This window comes from Anastrepha ludens, chromosome X (genome assembly GCF_028408465.1).
Source record: "Anastrepha ludens isolate Willacy chromosome X, idAnaLude1.1, whole genome shotgun sequence".
Classification (NCBI taxonomy): Eukaryota; Metazoa; Arthropoda; class Insecta; order Diptera; family Tephritidae; genus Anastrepha; species Anastrepha ludens.
The window spans coordinates 28787329-28805729 of NC_071503.1; the positions used below are offsets into that span (position 1 = coordinate 28787329).

General features: G+C 34.4%; 2 protein-coding genes across 2 annotated transcripts; both read left to right on the forward strand.

Moving 5' to 3' along the window:
• Positions 1–6342: 6342 nt before the first annotated feature.
• Positions 6343–7443, forward strand: LOC128869859 (ATP-dependent DNA helicase pif1-like). Its single transcript, XM_054112462.1, has one exon. The coding sequence runs from the start codon at positions 6343–6345 to the stop codon at positions 7441–7443; it is 1101 nt and encodes a 366-aa protein (XP_053968437.1).
• Positions 7444–10964: 3521 nt separating this feature from the next.
• LOC128869586 (uncharacterized) lies at positions 10965–13602 on the forward strand. Its single transcript, XM_054112151.1, has 2 exons — positions 10965–13419; positions 13479–13602. The coding sequence occupies exons 1-2, from the start codon at positions 11992–11994 to the stop codon at positions 13485–13487; spliced, it is 1437 nt and encodes a 478-aa protein (XP_053968126.1). The 5' UTR covers positions 10965–11991; the 3' UTR covers positions 13488–13602.
• The last annotated feature ends 4799 nt before the right edge of the window (positions 13603–18401 follow it).

The window sequence follows — 18401 nt, forward strand, 5'->3', positions numbered from 1 at the left end:
CAACATATTTGAGTTACATCGAAATCGAAGAGCATGACCCAAATAGCCCGGTTGAATTGAAATTGAAAGCATCTATAACGTTTCGACTTCATTAGCAAACAATAGCATTCTTCAATTATCTTTGACTTCTTTTTTATACTGCCTCATATTTATTCACAGCATTAAAGAGAATTAATAAAAAAAACTTCAAGTTCTTTTGGAAAATAACAATTAAAGTAGATAACAAAAACAAATAACACACTATTTTGGCATTGTCAATAAACTGTTTTAACATATTGTTTTTTCCAGTGTCTATAGAAAGTGTTGAGCGATTAACTCCGATTTACCGTTATCTCTGCTATGCAATTATCACTTTGATGCTCCCGTTTTACAATTCAGTGAAACATTTTTGCTTTATTCGAACATAAGCGGGACAGCTCCTCCAGCACTTTCAAATTTTTCACCTATTTGTGGCGTGCATCTTGATATTGAAATGCCAGGCAAAAGATTATCCTTTGATATTACGCAATTATCTAGAGCGTTTTTCAGTAAGAGCGCTTCAACTTTTTTTTTTAATAAAACACAAACGGTTTGACTTTTTTAACTAATTTTTTTTTTATTATCGAGTTTGAACATATACATTTAAGTATGAAATTCGATTTCTTTTGCATGACCACCGCGTGCACGTTTTACGAAGACCAATCGTTGAACCCAATTTTCGACCACTCTTTTGCATAAATCGGCCGAAATTCCAGCAATTTCGCGTTCAATATTGGCTCTGAGCGCACAAATCGTCGCCGGCTTGTTACTGTAGACCAATGACTTCACATAACCCCAAAGAAAATAGTCTAGAGGCGTCAAATCACACGAGCGCGGCGGCCATTCGACCGGTCCACTTCTGGAAATAATGCTCTCATCGAACTTACTCTTCAACAAATCAATTGTAGCGTGTGCTGTGTGGCTTGTGGCCCCGTCCTGTTGAAACCACATGTCGTCTAAGTCCATACCATTCAATTGCGGCCAAAAATAATCGTTTATCATGTCGCGGTATCGATTTCCATTCACTGTAACGTGGCGATCGTTCTCGTCAACGAAAAAATATGGGCCAATTACGCCGCCGGCATGTAAACCGCACCAAACAGTGATTTTTTGGGGATGCAACGGTGCCTCATGAATCACGTGTAACGCATATTTTGCTTGTTGACAAAGCCATTGAGCCAAAAGTGAGCTTCATCACTGAAGATGATTTTTTGGAAAATTTATAAATTTTCATAAAAAATTTGCACGATTATTTTCATAAAAAATTTGCACGATTTGCAATCGTTGCTCAAGTGTGTAGCGTTCCACGATGAAATGTATACTAATGAAGTTTACAAATGACAAGCGAAAAATAAAAAATATTGCGTCGTTCGCCCTCCCTATCGGAAAAAAGTTGAAGCGCACCTATTGAAAAACGCTATATATATGTATATAAAAATGAATGCCATTTTTCGTTGTGACTTTATAACTCAAGAACGGGCTCACCTATCCAAACAAAATTTTTAGGCTTTGTTTGGACTATTCAGTAGATGGTTTGTGTTTTGAAATTTTAAGAATCGGATACCAGGGTATCGAGAAATAGGCCAAAACGTGGACCCGGGTAACCCTAGGATGTGTTTGTACAATATGGGTAGCAAATGGAAGCTGTTGATGATTTCTATAGTAAAGAGTATTTTTCATACCGTTCCGTGACTAGGGTCTCGAGATATAGGCCAAAACGTGGACCCTACAATACGTGTGTTTGTACAATATGGGTAGCAAATGGAAGCTGCTCATGATTGCTATAGTATAGAGTATTTTTGATGCCGCTACAATACGTGTGTTTGTACAATATGGGTAGCAAATGGAAGCTGCTGATGATTGCTATAGTATAGAGTATTTTTGATGCCGCTCCGTGACTAGGGTCTCGAGATATCGGCCAAAATGTGGACCCCGATAACTTAAGGATGTGTTTGTACAATATGGGTAGCAAATGGGAGCTGTTGATGATTGCTATAGTATAGAGTATTTTAGCTAGGGTCTCGAGATATAGACCAAAACGTGGACCTGGATAACCCTAGGATGTGTTTGAACCACATGAGTATCCATTGTAAGTTGTTGATAAATGCTTATGAAAAGAGGACTTTTCTTTTCGCTGGGTAACCAAGGACTCCAGATATAGACCAATTAGGAACTCGCCTTCAGGTTAAGAGATTGCATTCTTATGTACCACAACCAGTTATAATGGTATATTCAATCACATAACAATATAATCTTTTAACCTGAAGACGAGTTCTCAATTGCAAAATCAGAAACAGAGAATCGGCCGTTGGAATGTATCAAACAACTTTTTATTGTACTTACCGTTCTACTTCCACTCAATTCGATGTAAGAATAAGCACAAAGTATTTTTATTTGAGAATGGCACATTTTGTTCGTGCTTAAATTTTGTGTGAAGAGATATGTGCACGTAGACAAAAATATTAATCAGGATGTTAAAAACAAATCAAAACAAACACCTCATTACTTATTCCCTTCATGGTAAACGTTTCAAAAATTTCACCACACATATGTTACATATTTTTTTTATTTAACTCGTACCTACTTGAAAAGCTGAAAAGCGCTCAATGTATTGCGAAATTATTTTTAAAAACACAGCAAAACCCCATTTGTTTGGTCAGATTCATCCCACTTAGCCAGCGGATTATACGTTTTCATATTAACATACATACATCAATAATAGTTTAATCATTTACTAAACGATTTGTTACCTACTTAGCTACGCTCTTTCGCTCTCAAAAGTTATGAACTTTCGTCTTAACTAGCATACTTATTATTCCCACCTACAACTTACTTCCATTATATTTATATCAACCCCTCAATTGTGTGTAGCAGGCAGATCGACAAACAAAGTAGGCTTTGAAAAGACATCGAACTATATTACGGTGCATTTATTTTGCATAGAGAAATACATGAATATTTTGTATAGATAGGTATATAGAGCTTTGACTCTTAGCATTAAGAAAATTCAAATTAGGAGAATATATGACATTGGAGTGTAAACATCGCTGGAGCGTTTTCTTTGGCCCCATACGTTCAGTAGTGTCCGAAATTACCGCGGTGCAAAATTATTAGTTATGATAGTGTTTTTTTTTAATAATTATTGAAGTTTGTGTGAATTTGTGAAAAGAAGAAATATAGCGCAAAGCGAATTTCCGAGCAAAAAACGGTAAGTTTTGAACTGTTGAAGTGAATTACCCGAATGAATGTGTTTCCTTATTTGAAAAAACATATGGTGTACCACTATTAATGTTGGCATTTTTTTAAATTTAATTTATTCTTTTTTAATTGAAAGAAAAATGCCACGACCCACACGAGGAAATATAGGTCGACGAACGCGTCATGCAAATGCTACGGCATTACAAAGGCGATCACAGACTCCAGATGAACGAGCACAAGCTAATGCATCGCTGCGTGAACGTAATGCACGAAATATATCTGTTGTACCTGAAATTATGCGTGCTGCTTTTAATTACAACAGTCAGATTAATTACAGTATGTTCGGATATATTGGAATAATGGACGCAATATGTCCACATTGTGATGCGGCTAAATTTTCAGGTGAAACGCCCGGCATGTGTTGTGCTAATGGCAAAGCGATATTGCCACCATTAGAAACTCCACCCGAACCATTGTCTTCATTAATTTTTGGGACTTCTGAAAATTCGAAGCACTTTTTGAGTCATATTCAACAATACAATTCGGCATTTCAAATGACTTCTTTTGGTGCCACTAACATTATTAGAGATAATTTTATGCCGACGTTAAAGGTAAATACTTAAACTGGATTGTCCCAATCAATTTGAATCATAAAAGTATTCTATAGTTTTAAAAATTCTTATGCAACATATACCTAAAATTGCATACATATTGCAGATTCAGGGCCAAATTTATAATCAAGCTGGTTCGTTATTGCCATACCCCGACGCTGATTATCAATTTTTGCAAATTTATTTTATTGGTGATGAAAATCGTGAATTGGATCAACGTTGTGCAATTGCTTTGAATACAAGACGAGAAATTATTTGTGAGCTACAATACAAAGGTTTTTCCATCAGCAAAATTGCTCTCGATCGTATGCCATCTGATAATCACAAAATCGTAATAAGGGCTGATAGAACACCTTTTGGAGAGCATGAAAGGCAATTCAATGCACTGACAATTGATGAGGTTGCAATTGTAATTCGTGGTGATCAGTTTCAATCGCGTGATATTATACTTCATCGTAGAAATGAGCAATTGCAACGTGTTTCGGAACTTCATCGTAGTTACGACGCATTACAATACCCAATATTGCATTGAAAAGGTGACGATGGCTACCATATCAATATACCAATGATTGATCCACGAACAGGTAAATAATATTTTCAGTGTGTTGACATTTCATCATTTGTAGAAATTTCTTAAGTCACATTTCCCACTTATTTTCAGGTCTACATGTACAGAAAAAAGTTAGTGCCATGAATTTTTATTCTTATCGATTGGTTGTTCGTCCACAAGAACAAAATGATATGTTATATTAATTATGTCGTAAACTATATCAACAGTACATCGTTGATATGTATGCCAAAATAGAAACAGAACGTCTTAATTTTATTCGGTTCAACCAAGCAAAATTAAGATCTGAACAATATATTCATTTGCAAGATGCGATAGCGAATGATACTAATATTAATGACATCGGACGTTTAACTATATTGCCATCTTCGTATATTGGTAGCCCACGGAATATGAACGAATATGCACAAGACGCAATGTGTTATGTACGAAAATACGGTCGACCGGATCTGTTCATTACATTTACATGTAATCCGCAGTGGGATGACATCAAAAACAATTTATTTGCAGGACAGTCGACAACCGATCGTCATGACATTACTGCGCTTGTTTTTCGGCAAAAATGTAAAGCACTTATGGATTTAGTTGTGAAGTTATATGTATTTGGGGAGGTGCGTTGCCATATGTACTCCATCGAATGGCAGAAAAGGGGATTGTCGCACGCACATATACTAATTTGGCTGGTACATAAAATAACTCCGGATCAAATCGATAACCTTATATCAGCTGAAACTCCTAATCACACTTCTGATCCTGAGTTATTTCAAGTTGTCGTTAAAAACATGATACATGGACCGTGCGGTGAACTAAATGTGAATTCACCATGTATGATTGATGAAAAGTGTTCGATACGATACCCAAGGCAATTTACTTCAGACACAATAACGGGCAATGACGGATATCCGTTGTATCGACGTAGATCACCTAATGATAATGGCAAAACGGCAACCATTAGAATGCATAACCAGGAAGTTGATAATCGTTGGGTGGTTCCGTATTGTCCATTATTATCGAAAATATTCAACGCTCATATAAATGTGGCATATTGTAATTCTGTTAAATCCATTAAATATATTTGCAAGTATGTAAATAAAGGGAGCGATATGGCTATTTTCGGTGTTGCTGGTGATAATAGAAATGATGAAATTACTCAGTATCAAATGGGTCGCTATATTAGTAGCAATGAAGCTGTCTGGAGGATTATGTCGTTTCCAATGCACGAAAGACATCCTGCTGTTGTGCACTTGGCTGTACATCTTGAGAATGGCCAACGTGTTTATTTTAATGTAGCAAATTTATTGGAAAGAGCAGCGCAACCACCAGCAACTAAGTTAACAGCTTTTTTCAAATTATGCGAAACTGATACATTTGCGATAACTTTGTTATATTCTGAAGTGCCTCAGTATTACACATGGAATGTGTCTTCGAAAAAATTTCAAAGACGTAAACAAGGAACAGCAGTTCATGGGCATCCTGGCATTTTCCAAACAGATACAATCGGCAGAATATATACAGTACATCCAAACAATGTTGAGTGTTTTTATTTGAGATTGTTATTAGTTAACGTGAATGGCCCAAAATCATTTCAAGAATTGAGAACAGTCAACGGTCATTTGTGTGAAACATACCGTGAAGCATGCCAACTTTTGCATTTGTTGGAGGATGATGCTCATTGGTATTCAACACTTCATGATGCATCTATTTCGGCTCATCCTCAACAAATACGAATGCTGTCTGCCGTTATATTATCAACATGTATGCCATCAAATCCGTTTGAATTATGGAACAAATATAAACATAATATTGCAGAAGATATTTTAATTCGTATGCTTCATCATGCAAGAAATCCTGATTTGTTGATAACTTTGGAAATGTACAACGAAGCATTGATAATAACTGAAGATATGTGTGTACGGATTGCAAATAAAACATTAGTACAATTGGGTTATGACCGCACCAAATCGTGAAATGCATGATCTGTTTGATCGTGAATCGCAACGTAAGCAGGAATTCAATTCTAATGATTTGCGTTTATTTGTACAATCAAATATAACCAAAATGAATATTCAGCAAAAACATGTATATGACACAATCAATCAAGCCGTTTCCAATAATGCAGGTGGGTTATATTTCTTGGATGCACCTGGTGGTACAGGCAAAACGTTCGTTATATCACTGATTTTAGCCACTATTCGATCGGAACAGAAAATTGCATTGGCACTTGCATCTTCGGGAATTGCTGCTACATTATTAGAAGGTGGTCGGACAACACACTCTGCATTAAAATTCCCATTGAATGCAAAAGCTCTGCGACTAACGTCAATTATTTTATGGGATGAGTATACAATGGCGAATAAAAAACTACTAGAAGCATTTAATCGAACAATGCAAGATTTACGTGGTAACCAACAGCTTTTTGGTGGTGCTTTGATATTACTGTCAGGGGATTTTCGACAAACATTGCTTGTCATTCCTCGGTCAACTCCTGCTGATGAAATAAATGCCTGTTTGAAGTCATCAGTTCTTTGGAGATATGTACAAAAATTGACACTGAACATTAATATGCTTATTCACCTACAAAATGATCCAGCTGTCCATAAGTTTTCAAAACAATTGTTACAAATTGGTGATGGCAAAATACAAATCGACAGAACCGACGGATTGATCACTGTACCGAACAATTTTTGTACAATTACGAAATCGATTGATGAATTGATTGAATGTGTTTTTCCAAATATTCTTCAGAATTACAGAAATCATGATTGGTTGAGAGAACGCGCCATTTTAGCACCGAAGAACATTCATATCAATGCCATTAATTTTCAAATTCAAGCAAAACTCCCAGGTGTAGTCACGACATATAAATCAATTGACAGTGCTATGGATCAAGATGAGGCAATGAATTATCCAACTGAATTTTTGAATTCATTAGAACCGGCTGGTATGCCACCGCATTGCTTGAATCTGAAAGTGGGTTCTTTGATTATATTATTGCGAAATATTATATTAATCCACCAAAACTGTGTAATGGCACCAGATTGGCAGTGAAAAATTTATTGCCAAATTTGATTGGTAAATCAAAAGGAGAAGTTTGTTTAATACCGCGTATTTCTATGATTCCAACTGATATGCCATTTGAATTCAAACGATTACAATATCCTGTGCGTTTATCATTTGCGATGTCCATCAACAAAGCTCAAGGGCAAACACTTAACGTTTGTGGTGTGAATTTGGAGGAATCATGTTTTTCACATGGCCAACTTTATGTTGCCTGTTCCAGAGTCGGTACCCCCAGCCGTTTGTTTATTCATGTTCCAAATGGAAAAACAAAAAATGTTGTTTATCCAAATGTTTTGGATTAAGTTTTAAAATAGCTAGCAAATAATTAAATATATTTTTTTTCATAAATGAGTTTGATTTAATATTTCACTTTATACGTAGCGAAGCACGTACCGGGCCGCTAGTTATATTATAATTACGACTTGGGTAAAAGTGTTCAGGAATTGTCTGAAATGTTATCGGTAACACGCCAGACAGTTCATAATACAATATTATAAATCGAGAGGAAGAAGAGGGTCGATTCGAGCAAAAGGGTGCAGGTGTATCTAAAACTAAAATTACTGGACGTGTAGAATGCTTGATGATCCCAAAATTGGATCAAAACACGAGAATTTCCTTCGAAACACTTGCAAAGGAGCTTAACTAGGTGTGTCCAACTGGCGCCGGTAAGTACGAGAAAGAAACGAATGGCGCGCTTAGTTAAACTCGGCCAAAAGCGGTTATCAATTAAGAAGAAGAAGGACAGTCAGAAACAGTAATGTATATATTTATGTATACTAATATAGGATCGCCCGTACGTCGAAATTTCGACGTTATATAAATACGGAGAGCAAAATTTAGTCATATCTTGTTTTAGTATTTATAGTCATAGAGAAAAGATGAAACTTATATATTGTAAATGGATAGCTTATGTTGACTGGATAGCTTATGTTGAAACTTTTTATAAGCAACTGCTCAAGCTCGAGTGTAAACGATATACAAATAACAATAGACGCTGTCGTAAAAAAAAAATAAATTAAAAGTATTTAAAATGAATTTTGATTGCAAAAAGTGCAATAAATCTGTTAGAGTTGGTGGTACAGTTGCTTGCAGTGGATCTTGCGGGAGTTTGTATCATCCAAAATGTATTGGTGCGGATTATCTACTCAAATCTATTGAGACTAACGAGCTTGTGTGTGTGTTATGTGGAGAATGTAAAAATGCACTCAAGTCGTTAAATGAAAATATAAAGACAGTTAGAGAAAGTGTGAAAGGAATGGATATGGAATTAAAAGTCCAAAGTGCAACAATTCATGAAATTAAAGAAGTGTTAGAGCAGATAGGCACAAAAAAAGAACAAAATAGATGTGTGCATAATTTGATAAAAGAGCGTATGCCAACTTATGCAGAAAAATTAAAAGAAATTAAAAAGACAGAACCGAAAATAATCTTAAAACCAAAAAACGGGCAGGATGCTTTAATAACTAAGAATGAAATGATAGAAAAGATCAACCCGGAAGGGATACAAGTTTCGAAAATGAAAATGCAGAGAAACGGTTGTGTTGTGGTAGCTTGTGAAGATAATGCATCGGTGTCGAAATTAAAAACCAATATAGAAAGAGAAATGAGTGAAATCAACTTCCCAAAGAGAGAAATTTTAGACTCAAAATTTTTGGTCTACCAAAAAAACTCAGTGGCGAAAGCTTAATGCAAAAAATAAAAGATAAGAATAGCTTTTTAGAAAATGAGGAAATTTCTTTTAAGGTGATATACGAAACTAAAGATAAAAATAAGATAGTGAAATACAATGCAATTTTTGAAGTGCAAGTAAACGCATATAAAAAAATATTGGAATTGGGAACATTAAGAGTTGATTGGGGAAAATATAGAGTACTAGAATCATTATTTGTAAGAAGATGCTACAATTGCTTGGGCTTCAACCATAAGTCTACGGAATGTAAGCGTACTCAAGCATGCTCGCATTGTGGTGAGGAGCATAAATCCAGCGGGTGTTCGAAATTGAATGATGTACCGAAATGCATCAACTGTTCCTCGGCCAACCAAAAATACGGTTTAAATTTAAGTGAAAATCATAACGCTTTTGACCATAGTTGTGAACTCTTTAAAAGAAAGATCAATATTGAAAAAGAGAAATTATATTAGCAACCAGCCCCCTTCATCCGGTGCAAATACTTGAATATACAAGGACTACTAAATAATTTTGTGGAAATCGAAGAATTAGTAACTAACAATGATGTTCATATGCTCCTACTATCGGAGACACATATAACAAAGAGTATTGAAAGCTCTGAATTCTATTTAAAAGACTATAATATTGTGCAATGTCAATCTAATTCAAGACATACTGGATATGCAATAATTTATATTAAAAGTGCAATACAATTTGAAGAAATAGATGCTTTTTATGTAGATTATGTTATGTGGTTGGTTGCTGTAAAAGTATGGTTTAATAATGCTTCAGTGGTGTTTGTAGTAGTATATAGGTCACCAAGTTGCTCTGTTTGTCTATTTATTAATAAACTTGAAAATTGGATTGACACCATGATTGACTCAACGGACAATGTTATATTTGCTGGTGATATGAATATTGACTATTTAAAGGAATCATCAAATAGAACCAAAATTAACAACTTATTAAACGATAGGTTCTTTAAACAAGTAGTGTGTGAGCCAACAAGAATCACAGATACTACCCAGACGCTAATAGATTATGTGATTACAAATTGTGATTTTGTCAAAGTGAAAATAGATAAAGATAATAAGATATCTGATCACGAAACTATTAGTATTCTAGTCAACAATTACAAAGAAAGGCAAAATGAAACAAAGATTATTAAATACTGTCACTATAAAAAAGATATTTTTGAACGTTTATGGAATATAAGTGATTATATTGATTACGGCACTAGTATTGATATTTATACAGAATTTTTTGAAAGAAAAATAAAGAAAATATTTGATGCTATGACTGAAAGCAAAACAGTAAAAAATTTTACAAACTATGCTCCATGGTATAACCTGGAATTGAAAAATTTGAAATTAAAAAAAGTTAATTCTTTTAACAAAGCTGTGATAACAAATAATATTGAAGACTGGAATAAGTATAAATCAATTAGAAATAAGTATAAGCACCAAATTAATAGTACGAAAAATAAATATGTGCAATATAAAATAGCCTCGAATGGTGGTGATCAAAAGGGACTGTGGCGTGCAATAAAAAGTCTAGTTTTAGGGGACAATCGCAATGACATACATAGTAGGGTGGTTCGAATTCCAACAAATTTTTCAAATCAAATTCTAATAGTGCGGAAAAGTTGCTATGGAGTAACACAAGTATTTTGGTAAAAAAAAAATTCAAATCGGTTAATATCTTCTGTTCGCGCAACTCACTTAAAGTTTTGAAAATTTTGTCGAAAATAGTGCATTTTCTGAACTTTTTGAAAGTAAGATTTAATTGTTATTTTTTATTAATATTTTGTTACTTATGCTGTCAGATTGTTAGTTTTTTCATAATACATAATTAACTTTATGTTGTTTGAGACAATTATTTTTTAAGATCCAGTGGAGGTGAAAGAGTGAGACTGTGACTCTTGTACGCGATATTCAAAAGTCAAATAATATTGACTTTTACTGGCACTTTTTACGAATTATTACCAAGCTATATCACTTTCTTTAATTGTTATTCAGTAGTTGTAGTATATTTACTTTTGCTTAAAATGAGTGAAAAAACAAAAAAACCCCGGTTTCATATTTCTCGGAAAGATCATGTTTGTCCAATATTTGGCGCTCCTAAGGATTTTTCTTTAAGAAATCTGCCCTCTTATGCTGACGTTATTCTTTGTTGTTTTGAAGATACGTAATGTCATCATCAACAGAATTACCTTCACAGAAAATTGCTTTTTCAGAAATAGCGAATGTGGTAGCTCAGAAAATTAAGATGCTTTATATGACAGCATCTATCCCTACAGTTTCTCAAACCAGGGTTGAACAAATGATCACAGCATATCATGCAAAATATTGGAAAAAAAGAAAGTCTTACAAAAGAGATAAAGAAAATCCTAAGTTTCAGAAAGCTCATGAAATATTCAAGACCGAAGCAGAGAAAATTTTTGACATTTCTTCAAGCAAATGTCAAATGACTGTAACTGCGCTAAACCTTTGTCATTATGTATTTGTCCAAACCCTATTTCTATTGACTGTGGATGTGAAAAAGATCGTAAAATTCCTGTCATAGAACGTAAATTTCTTTTCGATCAAAGAACTGCCAGAGTCGGAAAGATTGGTTCTATAGATGTACTTGAAACTGCAAAACTTACTCGTCGAGCTGAAAGAAATGAAAAAACGAAACATAAAATGACATCCTCTAGTACTTAAACTTCTTCTGTTGACAATGCCAAAAGTTTTTCAGATGATTTGGATGACAACATTGAAGAGTTCGTTGAGAATCGTTCGCCTGAAGTACAAGAACATGTCAAAGATCCAACATTCGCTCTCAGCCCATCAACATCATACCTTCAAAAGCCATCTACCTCACAAATGCGCATTAATCTTCCTGAAACTGCAGTAATTAGTGACCGATTTGGTGTTTCGGAAAGAGCAACCGCTGCAATTGCGACGTCAGTTCTGAAAGACCTACAAATCGTTACTGATACAGACTTGACTTTTGTTATAGATAAAAATAAAATCAGAAGGGAGAAATCTAAAATCAGAAAAGCCTTGCAACAGGAACCTAAAACTATGTCCGAAGCCCTTACATCCCTTTATTTTGATGGGAGAAAAGATGAGACCTTATACCAGGAGGAAGTAGGCTCCAAGCGTTATCGCAAAACACGCAAGGAAGAACATGTCTCTATTATAATGGAACCTGGTTCTCAATATATAACTCATGTAACGCCTATTTCTGATACAAGCAAAGGTATCACTGAAAGTATGATATCTCACTTAAATGAAATGGAATTTGATTTTAGAGAACTTCTCCTAGTTGGTTGTGATGGCACAGCAACTAATACAGGCTGGAGAGGTGGTATTATTAGGCGTATTGAATTATACTTGAACAGACCAATTCAGTGGAATATATGCTTGCTTCATGCAAATGAATTACCTTTGCGACACGTATTTCAACATTTTGATGGAAAAACAAGTGGACCGAATTCATTTTCAGGTACAATCGGAAAACAACTTCAGGGCGTTGAACACTTGCCTGTTGTTAATTTCAATAAAATTGAGTGTGATTTAGTACAAGTCACATGCAGAGACAATTTGAGTAAAGATCAAAAATATCTTTACGACATTGGGCAAGCTATTCATTTAGGTAATTGTTCATCTGATCTGTCTCTGCGAGATCCAGGAAAACTCTCCCACGCGCGTTGGCTCACTCTAGGAAACAGAACGTTGAGATTATACATATCAAGTGAAGACCCTTCTGAAAACTTAGTTCACATAGTTACATTTATAATGAAAGTGTATTTACCTATGTGGTTTCAAATAAAACTGAACGATTCAATTGCAGATGGTGCGAGACATGTCTTCACTATGATTAAAAATTCTCGGTACTTACCAGAACATCTTCTGAGAGTAGTTGATCCTGTGATACAACCCAATGCTTATTTCGCGCATCCTGAAAATTTGCTTTTATCTATGGTCACAGATGAAAATCGGAATGTACGTAAGATTGGGGTACAAAGGATTTTAAAAGCCAGAGAGACAACTTCTACTGCGAAGAATTCGGTGCGCTCATTCATTTTGCCAAAACTGAACTTTAATGCCACTAATTACTATGAAATGATCGACTGGTCTTCTACAATACTATCACCTCCTCCAGTACTAAGAAATGTCTTAAATGCAGATCTGTTATCTTCCATTGATAACCAACCATCTATCTCTCAATGGAACTTGTCAAGCTTTCCATGCCACACTCAAGCGGTAGAGCGAACTGTTAAGCTTGTCACTGAAGCGTCGAACAAGGTATGTGGTTATCAAAATAGGGATGGTCACATACGGTCAACTTTATTTTCTCGTTCTAGTTTGCCTAAATTTGATCACAAATCCCAGTTTGTAATTAACGCATAAAGAGAGTTCACTGTACAAATCTTCACGATCGTAAATTTTTTTAATGATAGTAGCAAACAAAAAATTTAAAAAACAAAAAAAAAATATTTAATATAAAAAAACAAAAAAAACATAAAATATTAAAAAAAACAAAAAAAAAATTATAAAATATAAAAAAAAAACAAAAAAAAACATAAAATATTAAAAAAAAACAAAACAAAATTATAAAATATAAAAAAAAAAAAAAAAAAAAAGTGGGATCAGATTTTTCACCACGTCCTCGTCGTTGATCCTGGGGAAAGCTAAGCGTGAAAAGCCTTATAGAATGCATGAATAAACTGTTTAAATACAAACTAATCCTTATAAACAATTAAATTTAAACATAATAATAAGTAAAACTTTGGAAAACGACATTTAAAACATAATTCTAAAAAAATTAGGAAATATGCATTTTTCGACAAAATTTTCAAAACTTTAAATGAGTTGCGCGAACAGAAGATATTGACCGATTTCAATTTTTTTTTTACCAAAATACTTGTGTTACTCCATAGCAACTTTTCCGCACTATTAGAATTTGATTTGAAAAATTTGTTGGAATTCGAACCACCCTAATACATAGTCTGGTTATAAATGATGTAATAGAAAAAGATCAGAGTGTTATAGTGAACTATTTAAATAAGTTTTTCGTCGATAGTGTAATGGAGTTAAATAGATCTATTGTAAATGTACCATATTTGTCAAACATTTGTCCTGTTGAAAACAATTTTCGTTTCGAACTGCTAACGTTTAGAAATTTAAAAGATATCCCCAAAAGAATGAACAGGAAAAAAGACTTGCTTGGCCTTAGTGCAAAAATATTATTGGAAAATATCGATAATCTTGGAAATGAAATTCTGCATGTAGTAAATAAGTCGATGACCGAAGGTTCATTCCCGAAAACTTTAAAAAAATCAATAGTGATTCCAGTTCCAAAAGTGTCAAATCCAAAAACAGCTGTAGAATATAGACCAATAAATATGTTGCCAACTTTAGAAAAAGTAATTGAAAAGGTTGTTAGTAAGCAGCTCACAAAATTCGTACAAGACAATAATATTATAATTCGGCAGCAATCTGGTTTTAGAAAGGGTCATTCTTGTGAGACGGCCTTAATTTGGATAATTCACGAATGGAAAAAGAGGATTGATGTTGGAGACAAAGTACTTGCAATCTTCCTTGATTTTAAAAGAGCTTTTGAGACAATTGATCGCGGTATCCTTATTCAGAAATTAGAAGGCTATGGAGTCAGAGGTGTTGAAAAGAAATGGTTTGAATCCTATCTTTGTGGAAGATCGCAGCAAACAAAAATTATGGAATTTACTTCTTAAGAGGAACATGTAGATATTGGAGTGCCTCAAGGTTCAACGTTAGGAGTGGATCTCTTTTTGCTATATATCAATGAAATAAATACGGTGTTAAAGTGGTGTAATATTGCTTTGTTTGCTGATGACACCTTGCTATACATAGCTGATAAAAATCTAAGTGATATCCATAACAAGGTACAAGAGGATTTGAAAAATCTAGAAATATGGCTGTGCATGAATAAATTAAAGCTAAATACCGATAAAACTAAATTCATGATTCTCAACTCGAATGAAAATATGCGATTACAAATTGGTTGTGAAAGCTTAGGTGAAGTTAGCGCAATAAAATACTTAGGAGTCATAATCGACAAACAATTAAATTTCAATGAACATGCTGGCTATATATGCAATAAAATTTGTAAAAAGGTGGGATTTTTGAGCAGAATTAGAAAAAGACTGAGTTTTGATAATGCAGTAATGATTTTTAACACAATCATATTGCCACATTTTGATTACTGTGCAACTATTCTTTATATGTGCAATAATGATATTAAAAAAAGACTTCAAGTTTTGCAAAATAAAGCAATGCGTGTAATAATCAAGTGCAATATATACACATCAACGTCTTCTATGTTACAAATGTTAATGTGGTTGAATGTAAAGCAACGTTTGGCGTTAAGAGTCCTAGTTTTTGTGTTCAATGTAAAGCACAGTATGTTTCCTGAGTACCTACAAGAAGAGCTCGTCTATGTCAGAGATATTCAACCCTATAATTTGAGAAGAGCAAATGACTTCAGATTAGGAAGATTTAATAAGAGATGCACTCAGAATTCAATAATGTATAATGGCTTAAAATTATTCAACACTTTACCAGATGTAATAAAAAATGAAAATAATTTGCTTCACTTTAGAAAACTTGTAGTGGATTTTATAAAATTAAATATAAATTAAATGAATTTGGAATTTTATATCATGTAAAATAATAATGTAAAATGAATTATAAATGTAAAAGTTATATATAACTAATAAAGAAATAATAACAAATAATAATATATGAGAATAGATGTTTTAAAATTAAATGTGAAAAATATCCTATTTTACCTGTATTAAGCGATCCTGTATTTGTGTATTTCAAATATCATAATTTTTTTTTATTCATGAATTGGAAACATTTAATTTCTTGTATTACGGTAACAAATTAATTTTGTTTGAAAAAGCATAATAAAAAACAATCATTAATTAATCCATGACCTTCATAATTTCTGAATCAAATTTATAATAGTACTGATTCAAAATATATAGGTTTCCAGTTGTTTCATCAACTTTTATATCATGATTCATTAGCATTAATACAACAACTTCCATATTTATTCCTTGATCGTATACACATAAATAAGCTCCTTTCATATCCTTGAGATCAGCACCTTTTCTACAACTTATTTATGCGTTCCGCGTCATCGCTAATTCCCAAAATACCCTTCTTGATCTTTTTTGCTGGTTACTATCATACAAAAATTTTCAATATTTTTCAAATGATGCAAATTCACTTATTAATATACTAATTTCATTAACTGTTTGTCCTTGTGGCAACTTTTTTATTTTATCAATATATGCTTCACGCAAAACATCAAGAAATCCTATTAAACAACAAATTATTGACGTGATAACGTCTTATAATTCGATTTAGACGGCTGGACGCTTGCTCATGCGTCGTTACCTTGCTTGAACTGCAAGCAAGTGCGCGGAACGATCCATATTTGTATTTATGCCTTCTTCCTGTGTGCATGGTAATGAACCATTTGTCTGTTGAGAATAGGACGATGATAGGAAAAGTAGGAAATGAAAGGGAGTGTTTCGAGTGCAATGTGTTTTGAAAAAGTCAAATCGCTGATGGTGCCTCTTAGTGTTGTTGACTTCTTAACGTCTGATGCACAATCGAAATTGAATATATCTTTCATGAATTTGATAAATGTTTCGTAATTTTTCACGTTTGTGTAAATGTAACTTGATCAATTCCACTGCGACTCCATTAACCTCCTTCTATATATCCATACAAAATATCTATCAAACAAATAAAATTAAAATTTTATTTTGAAAAATGCAACCTTTCCATGAGTATTTTCTTATGACGTTGTCACGTTAAACTATCGTCAGTAAACCGACTTTACAGACAACCTTTTTTTTTAAATTATTGTATATAAAAATATTTTAGCTCCTAAACTATTTTTATATTACCAATTTTTGATTCAGTCTTCTCTATTTTTTTTTTCTTTTCATTTAGATCAGCTTGTAATTTGTTTCGCTCTTCCAATAATTCCTTTTCAATGTTTGTTTGTGCACGTTCTTTTTCAATTTCTTCAAGTTGATTTTGTTTATTCTATTAATACAGGTAAAACAGTGTGATTAATTTTACCTGCACCTATTCACTTATGTATCTATTTAAATACATTGTGCAAACCGTCTCCACATATGCTATCCATTGGTATATGTTTCAAATTTTTTCTCTGACTATAAATACTAAAAAAGGTACGACAAAATTTTGCTCTCCGTATTAATATATAGATATATATAATATATTTATATAATTCAAATTGTTTAATGTTATTCCACTTTTTGCCAGAATCTGGCTTGACACAGGCCACTTTGAAGGAGTCCAAAATCCTCACATTTTTGTTTTGCACTGGCTGCACAGCGAGTTTGTGATCGGTCGCCCCACTTTTGCAGATCTAGTGGCAGGGTCTTCCACCCGAATTTTGCCGAGCGCTCCGGGAGTGGTAAAGGTTACTCGATCCAGGACCCATTGCTGCGGTGGCACTTTGCCTTCGTGGACGACGACGAGTTGGCCTGGCTGGACGTTGGGCTGTGGGTGCACCTATTTGTTGCGCTACTGAAAATTCAGAAGATAACTCTTCGACCATGCGCGCCCAAATTGTTGCTTGAGAGAACAAACTGCCATCTCATAAGCTGCGGCTGGGGTTAACGGATACTTTCTCCGGTGGCAAAGCTCGTAAGGAGCAAGCGATTAGCAGCCGCGCCGGCCTTAGCACCTCGCCGTCGTTGGGGTTGTTGCTGAGTGGTGCGAGGGGTCAGGAGTTCAATACCGCCTCTATCTCGACAAGAAGCGTTGCGGTTTCTTCGGCGGTTAACAGCGTGTTGCCTACGGCACGCATCAGGACATATTTGGTGGACTTCACTGCTGCTTTCCACAGATTGCCGAAGTGGGGTGCCCTCGGAGGTATGAAGGGGAAGGTTAATCCTTTGTCGGCGGCGTATTGGAGAATAGCCTGCTTCTATCCCAGAAATGCTTATCTGCTCCGACAAAGCTTGTCACGTTGTCGCAGTATATTTTGGCTGGCATCCCTCGGCGCCCAATGAACCTTTTTATAGCGAAATTAAATTTATCAGCAGTTAAATCTGATACAAGTTCTAGGTGAACTGCCCTCGAAGCGAAACACACGAAAATAGCAATATACATTTTCACGCGAGGGCGATGGCGAATTTTTAAGGTTATGCGAATAGGCCCACAATAATCTATCCCACATATTGCGCCGTTGGGCG

Bases quoted from the DNA above. Each gene is read 5' to 3' on its own strand.
- LOC128869586 (XM_054112151.1), top strand. From the start codon at position 11,992: ATGCGCATTAATCTTCCTGAAACTGCAGTAATTAGTGACCGATTTGGT.
- LOC128869859 (XM_054112462.1), top strand. From the start codon at position 6,343: ATGACCGCACCAAATCGTGAAATGCATGATCTGTTTGATCGTGAATCG.